Below are 16,430 nucleotides of genomic sequence, written 5' to 3'. Positions count from 1 at the left end.
TGTGTAACTTCAAAAATACAGAAATACAGTCAGTATGAGGCATTTTGCATTATTATAATCCTGCTTTTGTAATCATATGACATTTTGGGACTATATCAGCAATGGACCGTGAAGGAATTTTCCTTTTAAGGTGATTACATGTCCTAATAATTTGAGAGATTACGCAGAAATCTAGGTGTTTAAACCCCTAATGTCGATGTCGGCACCCCCGCTGAAATCTAATTAGTAAAAAAAAAAACTATCCCCATAAAAATCAGTCAGTTTAAGCTAGAGATGTTTTTTTGTTTGCATTGGATACGTCTCAATCCATCCCATTGTCACACTTCTGCAGCTGTGGTGAAAGGCCATGAGACATCCCTTTCACAAAATCATATGTAGTGTCTGAACGGTTTGGCCTAAAACTATTGTGATTGCTCTACGACCCCCACAAGCGTCTTGGGACTGAAGTCGGTACCGCCGATATGCCAACTTCTGTCTGTAGCGTCCAAACAGTTTGGGCTGCACACTAATATGACCCGATCTGTGCAAAGGGGAAACTCACAAACATGTTTTGCTCTAGGACGACCACAGGCCTCACAAGACTCGTTCTGAAGGTCCCCCGTACCAGTTGAAAAAGTTAATGGAAGTACATATGGAGACTGTTTAGTGCCAAAAATAAGGAGTTAAATATACTGAACAAAAATATAAATGCAACATGTAAAGTATTGCTCCCATGTTTCATGAGCTAAAATAAAAATCCCAGAAATGTTCCATATGCACAAAAGCTTATTTCTCCCAACTTTTGTGCCCAAATTTGTTTACATCCCTGTTAGTGAGAATTTCTAATTATCCAAGATAATCCATCCACCTGACAAGAAGCTGATTTAAACAGCATGATCATTACACAAATGCACCTTGTGCTGGGGACAATACAATGCCACAGATTGTAAGCTGCGTGTGTGCGTGGGCACGCAGGACTGCCGCAAAGAATAACTATCAGCCTTCGTAGAGAAGCACAAGATTAAACTTCACTCAACTTAATTTTTTTCCCCTTTTTAGTTAACACTATCAATGTTTCCCTCTACTGTGGGAATTGCCCATATTAGCCACTTTCAATGCAACACACCAAAACTAACTATGCAAGACTTCGTATGCAAAGCTAACTATGAAAGATATTTTCTTGCAGAATGCATCAGAGTAGGAGTCTATTGCATTGACAGGGACGACTCAGCCCGTACTCTACAGACCGGTGCGGCATAACTAATCAGCTGCAGTATCCCTATATACAAATATACCATTGCCATGTATGGATCTGACCATTCACTTTGAACTAGACTGTGTTGACAGCATGAGTGGTCATGAGTAGGTGTACTTTTAGAGATCAAAGCGATAGCTGCATTTAGCCACGTGCACATTTGTTCATAGTTTGTGTTAGTGAGTTATTAGCCCAGTTATAACACCTTTCTAGTCAACAATGGGGGAGTGGTTGCTTCCTACAACAGCACAAAATGTGTGCATTTCTAGCATTGTTGTATTTTTAAAGGGGCAGTGTTGTATTTTGAGACGGGCTTAAATTAGTAGCCAATACGTACAGGGTAGCATCATTTGTCTGATTCTCTGTAATAATGGTATGGGAATAATTATTTTGTAAAGTGGTTTCTTGTATCAAACAACACATTTTTGTCACATCCTTATCTGAATGACAAGTGGATAAACAGGTTAATGTCAAGCTCCGCATATTTTTTCCAAAAGTCTACATTGAACACCACACATTGGCTGCTACTGTAGGCGGAATGACAGCACAGTTATTTTTCCGTGTTAAAATATTATGGGATGCATTTCGTTTTTTATGGTAGGCCACTCTGATATGCTTACATTATGATCATATAGCCCCTGTAGCCTTCTTGGCAACTGTTATAACTGTAACCTAAAACAGGTACAGCCTGTGTTTGTAATAAAGCATTTTTTGAACAGAAAAACAAATTCTGATTGGCTGGGCCTATGCGCAAGGCCCTGTCCAGTCATGTAAAATCCCTAGATTTAGGGCCTAATTAATTTATTTCAATTGACTGATTTCCTTGACTCAGTACAATCTTTGAAATTGTTGCTTGTATTTATTTTTGTTCAGTATAATATTGGTGGTCAGTCGGATTTATATAACCTGTTGGTGTTGGGTGGCACTAAAAACCTATGTACATTCTATGACCTTTTTAGGATGCAGCTTTTACAACAACTCGAGGAAGCACCACGGCCTACCCAGTATCTCGTGTAGCACCACGGCCTACCCAGTATCTCGTGTAGCACCACGGCCTACCCAGTATCTCGTGTAGCACCACGGCCGACCCAGTATCTCGTGTAGCACCACGGCCGACCCAGTATCTCGTGTAGCACCACGGCCTACCCAGTATCTCGTGTAGCACCACGGCCTACCCAGTATCTCGTGTAGCACCACGGCCTACCCAGTATCTCTTGTAGCACCACGGCCGACCCAGTATCCGTAAAGGACCTGACTTGGAGTTGAATATATCAGTAGCATATTTATTTTTTATCAGTGTTCTTTCATCTTTTTCCACAGATCTTCTTGCTGGCCTGTCCGCCATGTAAAACAGCCATGGTCCTCTTTAGGTGAGTACTTCCATTCTACACACTCACTGCCATGAAATCCCAACACCACCTCAACAAGCCACCACCCTCAAATACGTATCCAACCACCCTCACCCCAAGTACCCACCCATTCTATCCTCCTGACCACACCATGTATTAAGGTGTCATGCTGAGTTAGCTATGTGAGAACGCAGACTAGCCAGTGACTGGAGTTTCCCAGGCATTTACTTCAACTGACTGTCAAAGTTCTTCTTAAAATAGACCATCACCCTGTCAACACCTCAGTGCTCATCTTATGACTGAGTCCCAACACACTAGGACACTGAACTTAACCAGGAACTGCATGTACAATATGTGAAGCTGAGGGGAATTCTGAGGGTTTACCACAATCTGTTGAATCGGTCCTCTTCCTTGTGAAGTTGCTCTAGCTGGTTGCATGCATTAGGCTACACTCGAGAGACGAGGAGGGAGATCCAATGAGACTGACTGGACACTGGCTTCATGGTTCCACAAATCTGTTAATGCCCATTTTAATTTGTAAACAAATATTGATAAATTACTAGCTCAAAAACGTCATATGCTAAAATTACAAGTTAGTGGGGTAATTTCAGAACCAAGGTGGGGTGGACAAAGAACAGGCAACACTACCCCCCTAATCTGACAGTGGGGTGGTAGATGCCTAGTCTCCCCTATGGCTCAGCTCAGGTGCCTACATAGTACATGCACAAACATGAATTACACACACACAAGTTTTACCTTCCTTGTGGGGACCAAAACATTTATTCCCCTTCAAAAGCCTATTCCCCTTCAAAAGCCTATTTTCCCTAACTCTAAAATAGCCTTTTTCCTTATGGGGACTGGCAAAATGTCCCCACTTGTCTGAATTTTCCTTGTTTTACTAACCTTTTTAGGACTTTTGCAATGCCACGAATGTGAAAAGAACATTGTGGTTTTAGAATGTCACAAGCAACAGTTGACTATGCTGTTGATATATGACTACCGTGCACATTTCACCACACCAGAGCATGACATTTCAAACCATTGCCATGCAAATTTAGTTCCATCAACTGGCGGTCAGGCTGAGGTTCCTTCTCAGGACATTTCATAATCACAGCCGAGGTGTGTAATATTGCCAACATCCCACAAGAGTTTTTGTTAGTACATTAATTCAAAAACAAGTGGACTATCATTATTGAAGCTCATTTTGGAAAAAGCTGCTATAGTACAACACAGCTTCAGAAACAATGGACACGCGTGGCACAACAAGACTGAAGTCAAGCAGTGTAGTCTGTATACTTGGGAGTCCCTCTTTTTCCAAGCCGCACTGCTTCTTGACACAATTCCCACTTAACCAGGAAGCCAGCCGCACCAATGTGTCGGAGGAAACGTACACCTGGCGAACGTGTCAGCGTGCAAATGTAGGCATATAAATGTGCCCATTTGGGGATCTGATAGTGTTTCTGATTGGCTTAACGCACCACCATTAATGAGCTGTGGAGCTTCTCAAAGTAATGTTTTCTTCACCTCAAACAGCAAGCTGTTTATACATTCTTTGAGAATGACAATAGTTCCTCAATGTATTTGAAAAATCTTTCCAGCTTTCTCCCTTTCCATAACCACTCAGCGTGAAAGTGAAAAATATCATGCTCTGATCCAGTGGAAACATCATAAAATATGCCTTCCTGATTACTTCTTATCCCTTGCGCAAATAGCCTACAGCTGTGTCTGTCCCGAGCTCACTGGTGCAGGAAACTCTTGAGGGCCCAAAATATATTATACAATTTTGCAAATTTGATAGCACACTTCGGGCTGGACCAAAGTTGATACAATGTTCAAATGTGATTCCTAGGATATTTATTTTTATCAGGATATTTTCTATCTGTAGGCAGCAATATTTTTATTTGTTTGGCTTTATAGGCAATTGTTTTACATAGTTTGCAATGGCAATTGAAGTTACTTTTTAAGTTTGTATTATTTTGATTTTAGATGTGGACAGTATTTTGATTAACAGACCAATTATTTTGAGGTACAAAGACTTAATTATAAATTAAATGAAACTGTTCCACAAAAATGTGCATATGATAACCATAACTGGCATGCAGATCAGTAGAAATAGTCAAATAAATTGGCATTCCACATGAGAAAGGCTACATGAGGAGTCGGCAACCTATTACTGTCAACTTCAGGAGAATAACGGCAGAATGCCAGTAGGAGCGTGAGGACGCTCGTCAAGTTAAGTTTTATTCCCCTTCTGGTTATCTTGGTCTCTGGCTTCCTTTTTGAGTCATTGTCTTGTTTCATCGAACATTGCGCTTAATTAAAGCTTGTGTGTGTGTATATATATATATATATATATATATATATACTGCGCAAAAAAATAAAGGGAACACTTAAACAACACAATGTAACTCCAAGTCAATCACACTTCTGTGAAATCAAACTGTCCACTTCGGAAGCAACACTGATTGACAATAAATTTCACATGCTGTTGTGCAAATGGAATAGACAACAGGTGGAAATTATTGGCAATTAGCAAGACACCCCCAATAAAGGAGTGGTTCTGCAGGTGGTGACCACAGACCACTTCTCAGTTCCTATGCTTCCTGGCTGATGTTTTGGTCACTTTTGAATGCTGGCGGTGCTTTCACTCTAGTGGTAGCATGAGACGGAGTCTACAACCCACACAAGTGGCTCAGGTAGTGCAGCTCACTCAGGATGGAACATCAATGCGAGCTGTGGGAAGAAGGTTTGCTGTGTCTGTCAGCGTAGTTTTCAGAGCATGGAGGCGCTACCAGGAGGCAGGCTAGTACATCAGGAGACGTGGAGAAGGCAGTAGTAGGGCAACAATCCAGCAGCAGGACCGCTACCTCCGCCTTTGTGCAAGGAGGATCAGGAGGAACACTGCCAGAGCCCTGCAAAATGACCTGCAGCAGGCCACAAATGTGCATGTCTGCTCAAACGGTCAGAAACAGACTCCACGAGGGTGGTATGAGGCCCCGACGTCCACAGGTGGGGGTTGTGCTTACAGCCCAACACCGTGCAGGACATTTGGCATTTGCCAGAGAACACCAAGATTGGCAAATTCGCCACTGGCGCCCTGTGCTCTCCACAGATGAAAGCAGGTTCACACTGAGCACATGACAGTCTGGAAACGCCGGGGAGAACGTTCTGCTGCCTGCAACATCCTCCGGCATGACCGGTTTGGCGGTGGGTCAGTCATGGTGTGGGGTAGCATTTCTTTGGGGGGCCGCACATCCCTCCATTTGCTCGCCAGAGGTAGCCTGACTGCCATTAGGTACCGAGATGAGATCCTCAGACCCCTTGTGAGACCATAGGCTGGTGCGGTTGGCCCTGGGTTCCTCCTAATGCAAGACAATGCTAGACCTCATGTGGCTGGAGTGTGTCAGCAGTTCCTGCAAGAGGAAGGCATTGATGGTATGGACTGGCTCGCCCGTTCCCCAGACCTGAATCCAATTGAGCACATCTGGGACATCATGTCTCACTCCATCCACTCCATTGCACCACAGATTGTCCAGGAGCATGCCCAGGCGTTGTAGGGAGGTCATACTGGCACGTGGAGCCCACACACACTACTGAGTCTCATTTTGACTTGTTTTAAGGACATTTCATCAAAGTTGGAACAGCCTGTAGTGTGGTTTTCCACTTTAATTTTGATTTCCATTGATAATTTTGTGTGTGATTTAGTTGTCAGCACATTCAACTATGTAAAGAAAAAAGTATTTAATAAGAATATTTCATTCATTCAGATCCAGGATGTGTTATTTTAGTGTTCCCTTCATTTTTTTGATACTTTTGGGTCGGGTTTGCGGTCCGCGAATCGATGCACTTGTATCTTAAACATTTGATTTGTGGACCGATGCGTATTGGTGAATCGTTCCATCCCTAAAGGATCCCCATAGAGAAAAGAGCAGAGCCATTAGTTGTAGATAACAAACATCACTCAAAGTCATTGAGACTCCAACTAGGATCTGTATCACAGCACCAATCACTCCCAAATTGCAGACATACCTGTCAGCCTCTAATTATGTGGGTTGGGTCTTATAGCAGAGGGAGGAACCCTAAGGTGGGGGTCAGTACAGAACACCTGGGCCCTGTTCTCTGTCCTCTACTTAATCAGGAGGGTTGGAGCTGGACCACAGTCATGCTGGCCTCCAAACCCTCCCTGTTCCAATCAGGACCTTGCCTTGTCCTTCTGCCATGCAGTCATAGGAGAATTGAAATGTAGCTGAACTAGTCTGCATAGAAACAAAATGACTGAAAAGGAGATGAGATGAGATGTGAGATGTAATGCAAAAGCTACAGGATTATGTCACATGGACCATGCTGAAGATGATCAACGACCATATGTTGGGTATACTACAAAATTAGGATATATATACTAGTATATGAGATACACAAACGATGAATCTACCTAAATTATCATCTGCGGATGCCCAAGTTCATTGCATTAAACCACCGGTCCAAGTGTAGCACGTTTCCATACTAGCCTAGCACTTTGACAGGTGCTGGTTGGTATCATATGGTATATGATGCGTTTGGCTTGCAGAATCTTATAGCAAACGCTTATTTAGTTTTGTTGATTGTGGCGTTAAGTGTGTAACGTGTACTCTCTGTCTGCAGGCTTCAGGTCCATATGCTGAACGGTGCCCTACTGGCCCTTGTCTTCCCTGTGGTCAACACTAGGCTGGTAAGAAACCATCACCTATCTGTTAAATTCACTGTATTAGCGAGCACTGCAGTCACTCACAATTAGACTTCCACTCTTTCATAGTTTCAAAGATCATATTTCATTATGTATATCAAATACAAATGTTGGCGTAGTATGTGAAACACAGAAAAACACATCTTGCTTTGCTTATGGTTAAAAAGTATTTTTCAAATAAATACAACTTGATCAGGAAGCTGAAATACCATGTTTGTTTGAAAAATACAGTATCAGGACATAGAAAAACCTCAAGGTTGCATCTCCTAGCCTTGTGGGAAAGCAACATAACTGTCCTTTGTGCAGAAGATGAACGCAGCGATGACGTCCAACTGTTCTCAGGGACTTGATGAGATGTTTTTCTGTGAGCAAATGTAACCGTCTCTCGTTGACAATGGCAGATGTGTAATGCATCTCGGAAAATATCAACTTCTCTCAATCCAATGTAACCATGGTGACGTGGTCACAGAATAGGATCGGGGAGAAGATACTCTTTTTCTGAGCCTTCCGCACTCAGTAATTGAATGTGAAACAGCAAAAGCAGAGCCCTACAGTAGCTGTGCTTGGCTGCTGCTGACAGAATAACTGTGAAGCTGCCCTGTCACAACCCCCACTTGCTCTTTTCCTCTCTGTCCTCGGGCTGTTCTTTTTGCTGCATTTCCCTTTTCCTCAAGAGTAGCTCTGCTCCCTGCTCTTGAATCATGTCTCTCTTGCTACTAATCACATCTCAGCCATGGAAACCAAGCCCAAATTCAATTAGGCCTATTCGGCCCTTTCCACATTTCATTACCACCTTCCCAAACATTCATCCATCAATGACTCAAAAGCACTTCAGTTTCTCCTGTTCAAAAAAGAACAATACTCAATTCAATGCTGAGTCTGGCCCAGCCCCTGAAATGACTCTGACAACATTGTATGTGAGGATTCTTTTGGCTTCCTCTAGACTTCTACCTTATTGGTTTTGTTCCAATCCCTCTACATACCTCTGGGAAGTAGAGGTGTTGTGATCACAACCTGTAGGTCTGATGATCTGATGTGAAAGTGCACTTTTACTGTATTCTATGGGTCAACAACTCCGCTTTTGAATACCACAGGTCAGATGGTTATAAGAGTTCAGTCTCTTGGTTCCATCCCATGTGGGGCATGTTCTCTAGGCTGTAGACTTTCTCTGTTTTAGTGTCAAGTCATTGTGTCTCATACACATGCAACAGACATCCATTCATGTGTTAATGGCACCTGCTCGTGGGCAGTGTGGAATATCATGTTTCAGGATGTACCTGGGGCTGTTCAGGAGAGTGCAACATTACGTACGTTTCAGATAGAATGTACCTCAACTACTACAGTACAGCACACTGTGTACATGTGGTACTTGCACTGACCCTGTATATACACTGAACAAAAATATAAACGCAACATCCAACAATTTATAAGATTTTACTGAGTTACACTTCATATAAGGAAATCGGTCAATTGAAATAAATTCATTAGGCCCTACCTAGTCTGTGGATTTCACATGACTGGGATACAGATATACATCTGTTGGTCACAGATTCCTAAAAAGTAGGGGCGTGGGTAAAAAAAAAAAGTCAGTATCACCATTTGTCTCATGCAGCATGACACATCTCTTTCGCATAGTGTTGATCAGGCTGTTGATTGTGGCCAGTGGAATATTGCCCAACTCCTCTTCAATGGCTGTGCAAAGTTGCTGGATATTGGCGGGAACTGGAACACGCTGTCGTACGCATCAATCCAGAGTAGAGGTCGACCGATTTAATTAGGGCCAATTTCAAGTTTTCATAACAATTGGAAATCGTTCTTTTTGGGTGTCGATTTGGCGATTAAAAAAATAATAATAATTAAAAATTTGTCATTGTTTTTATACCTTTATTTAACTAGGCAAGTCAGTTAAGAACACATTCTTATTTTCAATGACTGCCTAGGAACAGTGGGTTAACTGCCTGTTCAGGGGCAGAACGACAGATTTGTACCTTGTCAGCTCGGGGGTTTGAACTTGCAACCTTCCGGTTACTAGTCGAATGCCCTAACCACTAGGCTACCCTGCCGCCCAACTGCCTTGTTCAGGGGCAGAACGACAGATTTTCACCTTGTCGGCTCGGGGGATCCAATCTTGCAACCTTACAGTTAACAAGTCCAACGCAATAACGACCTGCCTCTCTCTCGTTGCACTCCACAAGGACTGCCTGTTACGTGAATGCAGTAAGCCAAGGTAAGTTGCTAGCTAGCATTAAACTTATCTTATAAAAAACAATCAATGCAACTCGCTGTTGGCTGGGCTCCCTGCCTGTGCCATTAAACCCCTACAACTCATCCAGAACGCCGCAGCCCGTCTGGTGTTCAACCTTCCCAAGTTCTCTCACGTCACCCCGCTCCTCCGCTCTCTCCACTGGCTTCCAGTTGAAGCTTGCATCCACTACAAGACCATGGTGCTTGCCTACGGAGCTGTGAGGGGAACGGCACCTCAGTACCTCCAGGCTCTGATCAGGCCCTACACCCAAACAAGGGCACTGCGTTCATCCACCTCTGGCCTGCTCGCCTCCCTACCACTGAGGAAGTACAGTTCCCGCTCAGCCCAGTCAAAACTGTTCGCTGCTCTGGCCCCCAATGGTGGAACAAACTCCCTCACGACGCCAGGACAGCGGAGTCAATCACCACCTTCCGGAGACACCTGAAACCCCACCTCTTCAAGGAATACCTAGGATAGGGTAAGTAATCCTTCTCACCCCCCTAAAAGATTTAGATGCACTATTGTAAAGTGGCTGTTCCACTGGATGTCATAAGGTGTATGCACCAATTTGTAAGTCGCTCTGGATAAGAGCGTCTGCTAAATGACTTAAATGTAAATGTATAATCACTTGTTAACTACACATGGTTGATGATATTACTAGATATCTAGCGTGTCCTGCGTTGTATATAATCTGAGCGTTGATAGGCAGAAGCAGGTGCGTAAACATTCATTCAAACAGCACTTTTGTGCGTTTTGCCAGCAGCTCTTCGCTGTGCGTCAAGCATTACGCTGTTTATGACTTCAAGCCTATCAACTCTCGAGATGAGGCTGGTGTAACCGAAGTGAAATGGCTAGCTAGTTAGCGCGCGCTAATAGTGTTTCAAACGTCACTCGCTCTGAGCCTTCTAGTAGTTGTTCCCCTTGCTCTGCATGGGTAACGCTGCTTCGATGGTGGCTGTTGTCGTTGTGTTGCTGGTTCGAGCCCAGGGAGGAGCGAGGAGAGGGACGGAAGCTATACTGTTACACTGGCAATACTAAAGTGCCTATAAGAACATCCAATAGTCAAAGGTTAATGAAATACAAATGGTATAGAGGGAAATAGTCCTATAATTCCTATAATAACTACAACTTAAAACTTCTTACCTGGGAATATTGAAGACTCATGTTAAAAGGAACAACCAGCTTTCATATGTTCTCATGTTAGGCCATCATTGAAAATAAGAATTTGTTCTTAACTGACTTGCCTAGTTAAATAAAGGTTAAAAAATACAAATAAAATACAAATAAATGTTCTGAGCAAGGAACTTAAACATGAGCTTTCTTACATAGCACATATTGCACTTTTACTTTCTTCTCCAACACTTTGTTTTTGCATTATTTAAACCAAATTGAACATGTTTCATTATTTACTTGAGGCTAAATTGATTTTATTGATGTATTATATTAAGTTAAAATAAGTGGTCATTCAGTATTGTTGTAATTGTCATTATTATAAATAAAAAATATATTTTAAAAATCGTCCGATTAATCGGTATCTGCCTTTTTGGTCCTCCAATAATCGGTATCGGCGTTGAAAAATCATAATCGGTCAACCTCTAATCCAGAGCATCGCAAACATGCTCAATGGGTGACATGTCTGGTGAGTTTGCAGGCCATGGAAGAACAGACATTTTCAGCTTCCAGGAATTGTTTACAGATCCTTGCGACATGGGGCTGTGCATGAGGTGATTGCAGCAGATAAATGGCACAACAATGGGCCTCAGGATCTTGTCACAATATCTCTGTGCATTCAAAATGCAATTGTGTTTGTTGTCTGTAGCTTATGCCTGCCCATACCATAACCCCACTGCCACCATGGGGCACTCTGTTCACAACGTTGACATCTGCAAACCGCTTGCCCACACGACGCCGTACACGCTGTCTGCCATCTGCCCGGTACAGTTGAAACTGGGATTCATCCGTGAAGATCACACTTCTCCAGCATGCCAGTTGCCGTCTAAGGTGAGCATTTGCCCACTGAAGTTGGTTATGACGCCGAACTGCAGTCAGGTCAATACCCGGGTGAGGAAGCATGCAGATGAGTTTCCCTGAGACGGTTTTTGACAGTTTGTAAAGAAATTATTTGATTGTGCAAACCCACAGTTTCATCAGCTGTCTGGGTGAATGGCCATACATTTATACTTCATTCCAAACTATTTTCTAAATAATTGAACAAAGCACACAACATGGTGGTAAATATCCAAACCAAACAAGATATTTATTTTAGTCCAGTTCACAATACCTGAATGGAATTAGTTTATTTCCTGAAGATTGTTGATCTATGCTGTCCGGTTTGGACGGATGGTCATTCTGATGAGCAGTAAGGATTTGGAATAGTTTTTGTTCATACAGAAGATTTGTCTCTCTTAAAAAGTGGATGCATCCTTTTGAATGTCTCAAGTCAAGTTTTCCAGCCATTTGTGTCAACTGTATTGAATGTTGAACAGCAATAAAGACAAATACTACTTGCATAACTATGGCCTCATTATGTGGCTTTGCCCTTCGGGAAGCTTGAGTCCCCTTGACTTGCTCTGGGCCTGTGACCACCAATTACTACCTCTTTTACTGCTGCCTGGCAGTCGAGAGGCAGGCATGCAGGGTTTATTGTGTTGTTGGCTGAGTAACAGCAGCAACATGTGACAGGAGACTCTCAGGAACCCCTGACAAACAGTGAGGAAAATTGTATTTACTATCAGCAAAGTCAGTGGTCACGAAAGGCAAGGGTGTATGCTACAGCACAGACATGGTCATCCAAGGCAGGACTGAGCAACTTTGATGGGGGTGGGGGCCACATATACAATCTGAACTCATCATGGGGGGGGGGGCAAATGTTTCGCGCATCTGCGTACCCACATCCATACCCACACATGCAGTCAGTGCATTTTGGGGGCCCCAAATCTACATTTTGTTGGACCTTCTGCATATCCTCTACACTACAGCGTCATGTCCAAACTGATGCTGACGTGATGGAGGCGACAGAAAATGTGGCCAAACATAAATGAGACTTTTTTTTTTTTAATGACAGAAAATCGAGGCTAAACACCAGTCATGTTTGACAAATAATAATTAACATTAACATCTAAATAATTGAATGAAATGATTACTAAACGAACCCTTTCCTAACAATGCAGTTAATATCATTTTCATTTAACTAGTACGAAAAATAACATTTAACAAATGGATCAAAAGAAAATAGTAATACTAAAATAACACAAATAACAATAATGAGGCTAAATACAAGTTGTCCTCTAGGCACGGTTCGTTTTAGATCAAATGGTCACAAGACCAGAGTGCAACTTTAATCGGAGCGGAGGCGGTCAGCATTTTACAACTATTTAACCATAAACGTAATTGTTGAAACCCTGAATGTTTTATTTTATGAAGCATGTCTTGTTTCAAAGTAGCCTAGCCAAAATACAACCATAGAAATGTTGAGGGAATTATTTTATTAACACCATCGTGACATTGAAACCAGCATTTTTCTCATTGGTTTTCAACAGTATTTTATTGTCCAGAAGCCAAAGGCATAATATTAGTCATATTAGTAACCCCTGCTAGTTGATGCATTTTTAGAGCTCCAGTCTTGCTTCATTTCGAATGGATATTTTCATCAATGTCGCATGAAACCGCTCACACATGCGGAGCGCTTTTGAGAACGGCGTTTTTCCACTAATTGCATTTTGGAACATTCGCACGTATTCTACAGCCATGTCGGCATTGTTGAGTTTATAATATGAAGAACTAAAACTTTATCAATATTTTAGGCTAAACAGACTGATCTGTTGCATCAGCCTCATTTGCTTAATTATACATGTTTAATGTACAGTGGTTGTATGATTTTACGATCTGTCGTCCCAGAACTGTCCCAGAGTCTATTTTCAACCATGGACACCGACGGGGCGTCCTTCATTTCAAGCCCTGGAGGGAATTATTTTTAAAATGTAACTTACAAGTATTTGTTTGTAATTGTAATGTTGTAATATTTTAAAGACTACAAAGGGTGGCCAACCATCCTCTAGGAGAGCTTTAAAAGAGGAGTGTTGTATTTTGAGACAGGCTTGAATATGCAATGAAGCCAATAGGCAGTGTAGCCTACATTTTTATCTGATTCTCTATGGTGTAAAAAAAAAAAAAAAAAGGGACAATTGGCTAAAAAAAAGTTAATGTCAAGGGAACCCGGTTACTCATTTTGCCATGGGGTGGAGAGAAACGTGCAGTTTTAATATCTTACTGAGTGACTAAAAAAAAGAAAGCTGTCTGCTTGACTAAATCTAAAAAAAAAAATAAGCTGAAAAGGCCTAATTGTAAGTGACTGACATGACAAGAGAGAAAGTGCTGATGCACAACCAGATTGTGTGTAAGTAACCCTGTGGATTTCTGTTCCAGCTCACCATCTCACTCGCAGATCCTTTTACTGTTGAGGCTGGCTGGCAATTTACAGATTGGTTACACTCATGCCTAGGGAAGGGTTCTCTTTGTTTTCTACGCGAGTTAGTCTAACTGAATCCGAAACACCAGTCATGTTTTGATCCAATTGTGCTCTCACACACACAGTTTCAAACATTTCCATAGCCAAACAATGTGAAATGCAGGAGCAGGACATTGTTTAACTTTCAATATAGTAAGGCAAACTCTAATTGTTGACATGTACATATCTGTACTGCTATAATGAAGCTGATGATGATCATGTAGATCCTGAACACTGGTCCATTTTGTTTCTTCAGCTTCCATTTGAGAAGGAGGTCTACTACATCCAGCATTCCTTGCTCTACCTGGTGCCTGTATACCTCTTCAGGAAAGGAGGTACGTGCCGGCTTCTTTTGCACTTATGGAATTTTGCGCTCTGTCTCCATTCCATGGGTGCTTCACTATCATTAAGAATTTGAACCATCTTGAGTTACTTCTCACTACTACCTTAACTCAACCAATCAAAACTCTCCTCCCAGTTCTGAAATTGTTGTAGTGAGAAAGGCAGAGCCCTGGAGTAAACTAGACTGCCATCTAGTGTTGTGATGCCATTTGACATTATTAATTTTTTTGTGAGAATGTGATAATTATCCATGTTTAACATTAAAATCAAACATAATATGGCAATAAAAACCAAATGAACTTAACAATTCAGAGGAATAGAGACTACGGTGGCCTATTTTAGAATTAGCTCCAATACATCGGGAAATGGATCCCCAGTCAACAACAGACTAGGCTACAATTTGAACAAAGAGAATGGAATGAACTATCCATCGTGATCTACCATTTCTCCAATAGGATGAAAAATTGCTTCAAAATGAAACCGAAAAATCGACACGGTCACACACCACCCTGGCTCCTAACAAATTCAAACTCATTTGGAACAACAGTCTGATGTATTACACACAACATATCTGTGAACATAAGGAATAATTCATATCACTGTCACTGGCGAACTAAAAAACTCAACAAAAACCAAGTCCATATCTGTACTGTAGAGTTAACAGTATGACTTAAAGATGCTACACACAGGATTTTTCTGCGTTGTAATTTCAGAAAATGTCCGTAATACAGTGCCATTCGAAAGTATCCAGATCCGTTAACTTCTTCAACATTTTTGTTACATTGCAGCCTTATTCTAAAATGTATTAAATTGTTGATTTTCTTCGTCAATCTACACACAATACCCAAGAATGACAAAGCAGAAACAGTTTTTTTTAGACATTTTTGCTATCACATTTAAATAAGTATTCAGACCATTTACTCAGTACTTTGTTGAAGCTCCTTTGGCAGCGATTACAACAGCATTGAGTCTTCTTGGGTATGATGGTACAAGCTTGTGGAGAAATCCTGCACGGAGCCTTCACTGTGCACTGCCTCTAAGAGCGCTTCAGCAGTAAAGGAAGGAGGAAATAAAGTTGCGGTTCAATTGCTCTGCCATTTATTATTATTATTATTATTTATTGTATGAGGTATTATTGGTAGGGTCACCCCTGTGCTGTGCTGTGCTGTGGGTTTATATGGTGGGTCTTCTCTCCTCTGGTAAACAGGCTACACTCTAGACAGTCTCTTCTGCTGATGTGTGTGGGTCTGGTAGTGGTACTCTCTATTCTACTCTTTTCCTTTCGGCTTGGTTAATACCTGCTTGGCGCCCGAACAAAACCTTTATCTTTCTTCTCTAATAATACCGCTTCAAGCTTTGCACACCTGTATTTTGGGAGTTTCGCCCATTCTTCTCTGCAGATCCTCAAGCTCTGTCAGGTGGGATGGGGAGCATTGTTGCACAGCTATTTTCAGGTCTCTCCAGAGACGTTCAATTGGGTTCAAGTTTGGCCGCTGGCTGGGCCACTCAAGGACATTCAGAGCCACTCTTGTGTTGTATTGGCTGTGGTTTTAGGGTCGTTGTCCTGTTGGAAGGTGAACCTTTCGCCCACGTCTGAGGTTCTGAGCACTCTGGAGCAGGTTTTCATCAAGGATCTCTCTGTACTTTGCTCCGTTCGTCTTTGCCTCGATCATGACTTGTCTCCCAGTCCCTGCTGCTGAAAAAACACCTCCACACCATGCTTCACCGTAGGGATGTTGCGAGGTTTCCTCCAGAAACAGGTGGACACTCCAAGTTGTAGAAACATCATGGATGATCAATGGAAACAGGATGCACCTGAGCTCAATTTCGAGTCTCATAGCAAAGGGGCTGAATACATACAGTATGTAAATAAGGTATTTCTGTTTTTTATTTGTAATAAATTTGCAATTATTTCTAAAAAACTGTTTTTTTGTTTTGGCATTATGGGGTATTGTGTGTAGATTGCTGAGGATTTTTATTTAATCCATTTTAGAATAAGGCTGTAACATAACGAAATGTGGAAAAAGTCA

General features: G+C 42.0%; 1 protein-coding gene across 2 annotated transcripts in view; it reads left to right on the top strand.

The window, feature by feature from the left end:
• The window catches only part of LOC118385145 (transmembrane protein 164-like), a 36,121-nt gene that overhangs the window by 16,369 nt on the left and 3,322 nt on the right, over positions 1-16,430 (top strand). For both annotated transcript variants that reach the window (XM_035772039.2, XM_035772040.2), the window contains exons 2-4: positions 2,555-2,604; positions 7,225-7,291; positions 14,315-14,393. In XM_035772039.2, coding sequence (XP_035627932.1) covers positions 2,555-2,604; positions 7,225-7,291; positions 14,315-14,393 — 196 coding nt within the window. The remainder of the gene's footprint in view (positions 1-2,554; positions 2,605-7,224; positions 7,292-14,314; positions 14,394-16,430) is intronic.

This window comes from Oncorhynchus keta, chromosome 6 (assembly GCF_023373465.1).
Source record: "Oncorhynchus keta strain PuntledgeMale-10-30-2019 chromosome 6, Oket_V2, whole genome shotgun sequence".
Taxonomy (NCBI): Eukaryota; Metazoa; Chordata; class Actinopteri; order Salmoniformes; family Salmonidae; genus Oncorhynchus; species Oncorhynchus keta.
This window is presented reverse-complemented; position numbering and strand designations above follow the sequence as displayed.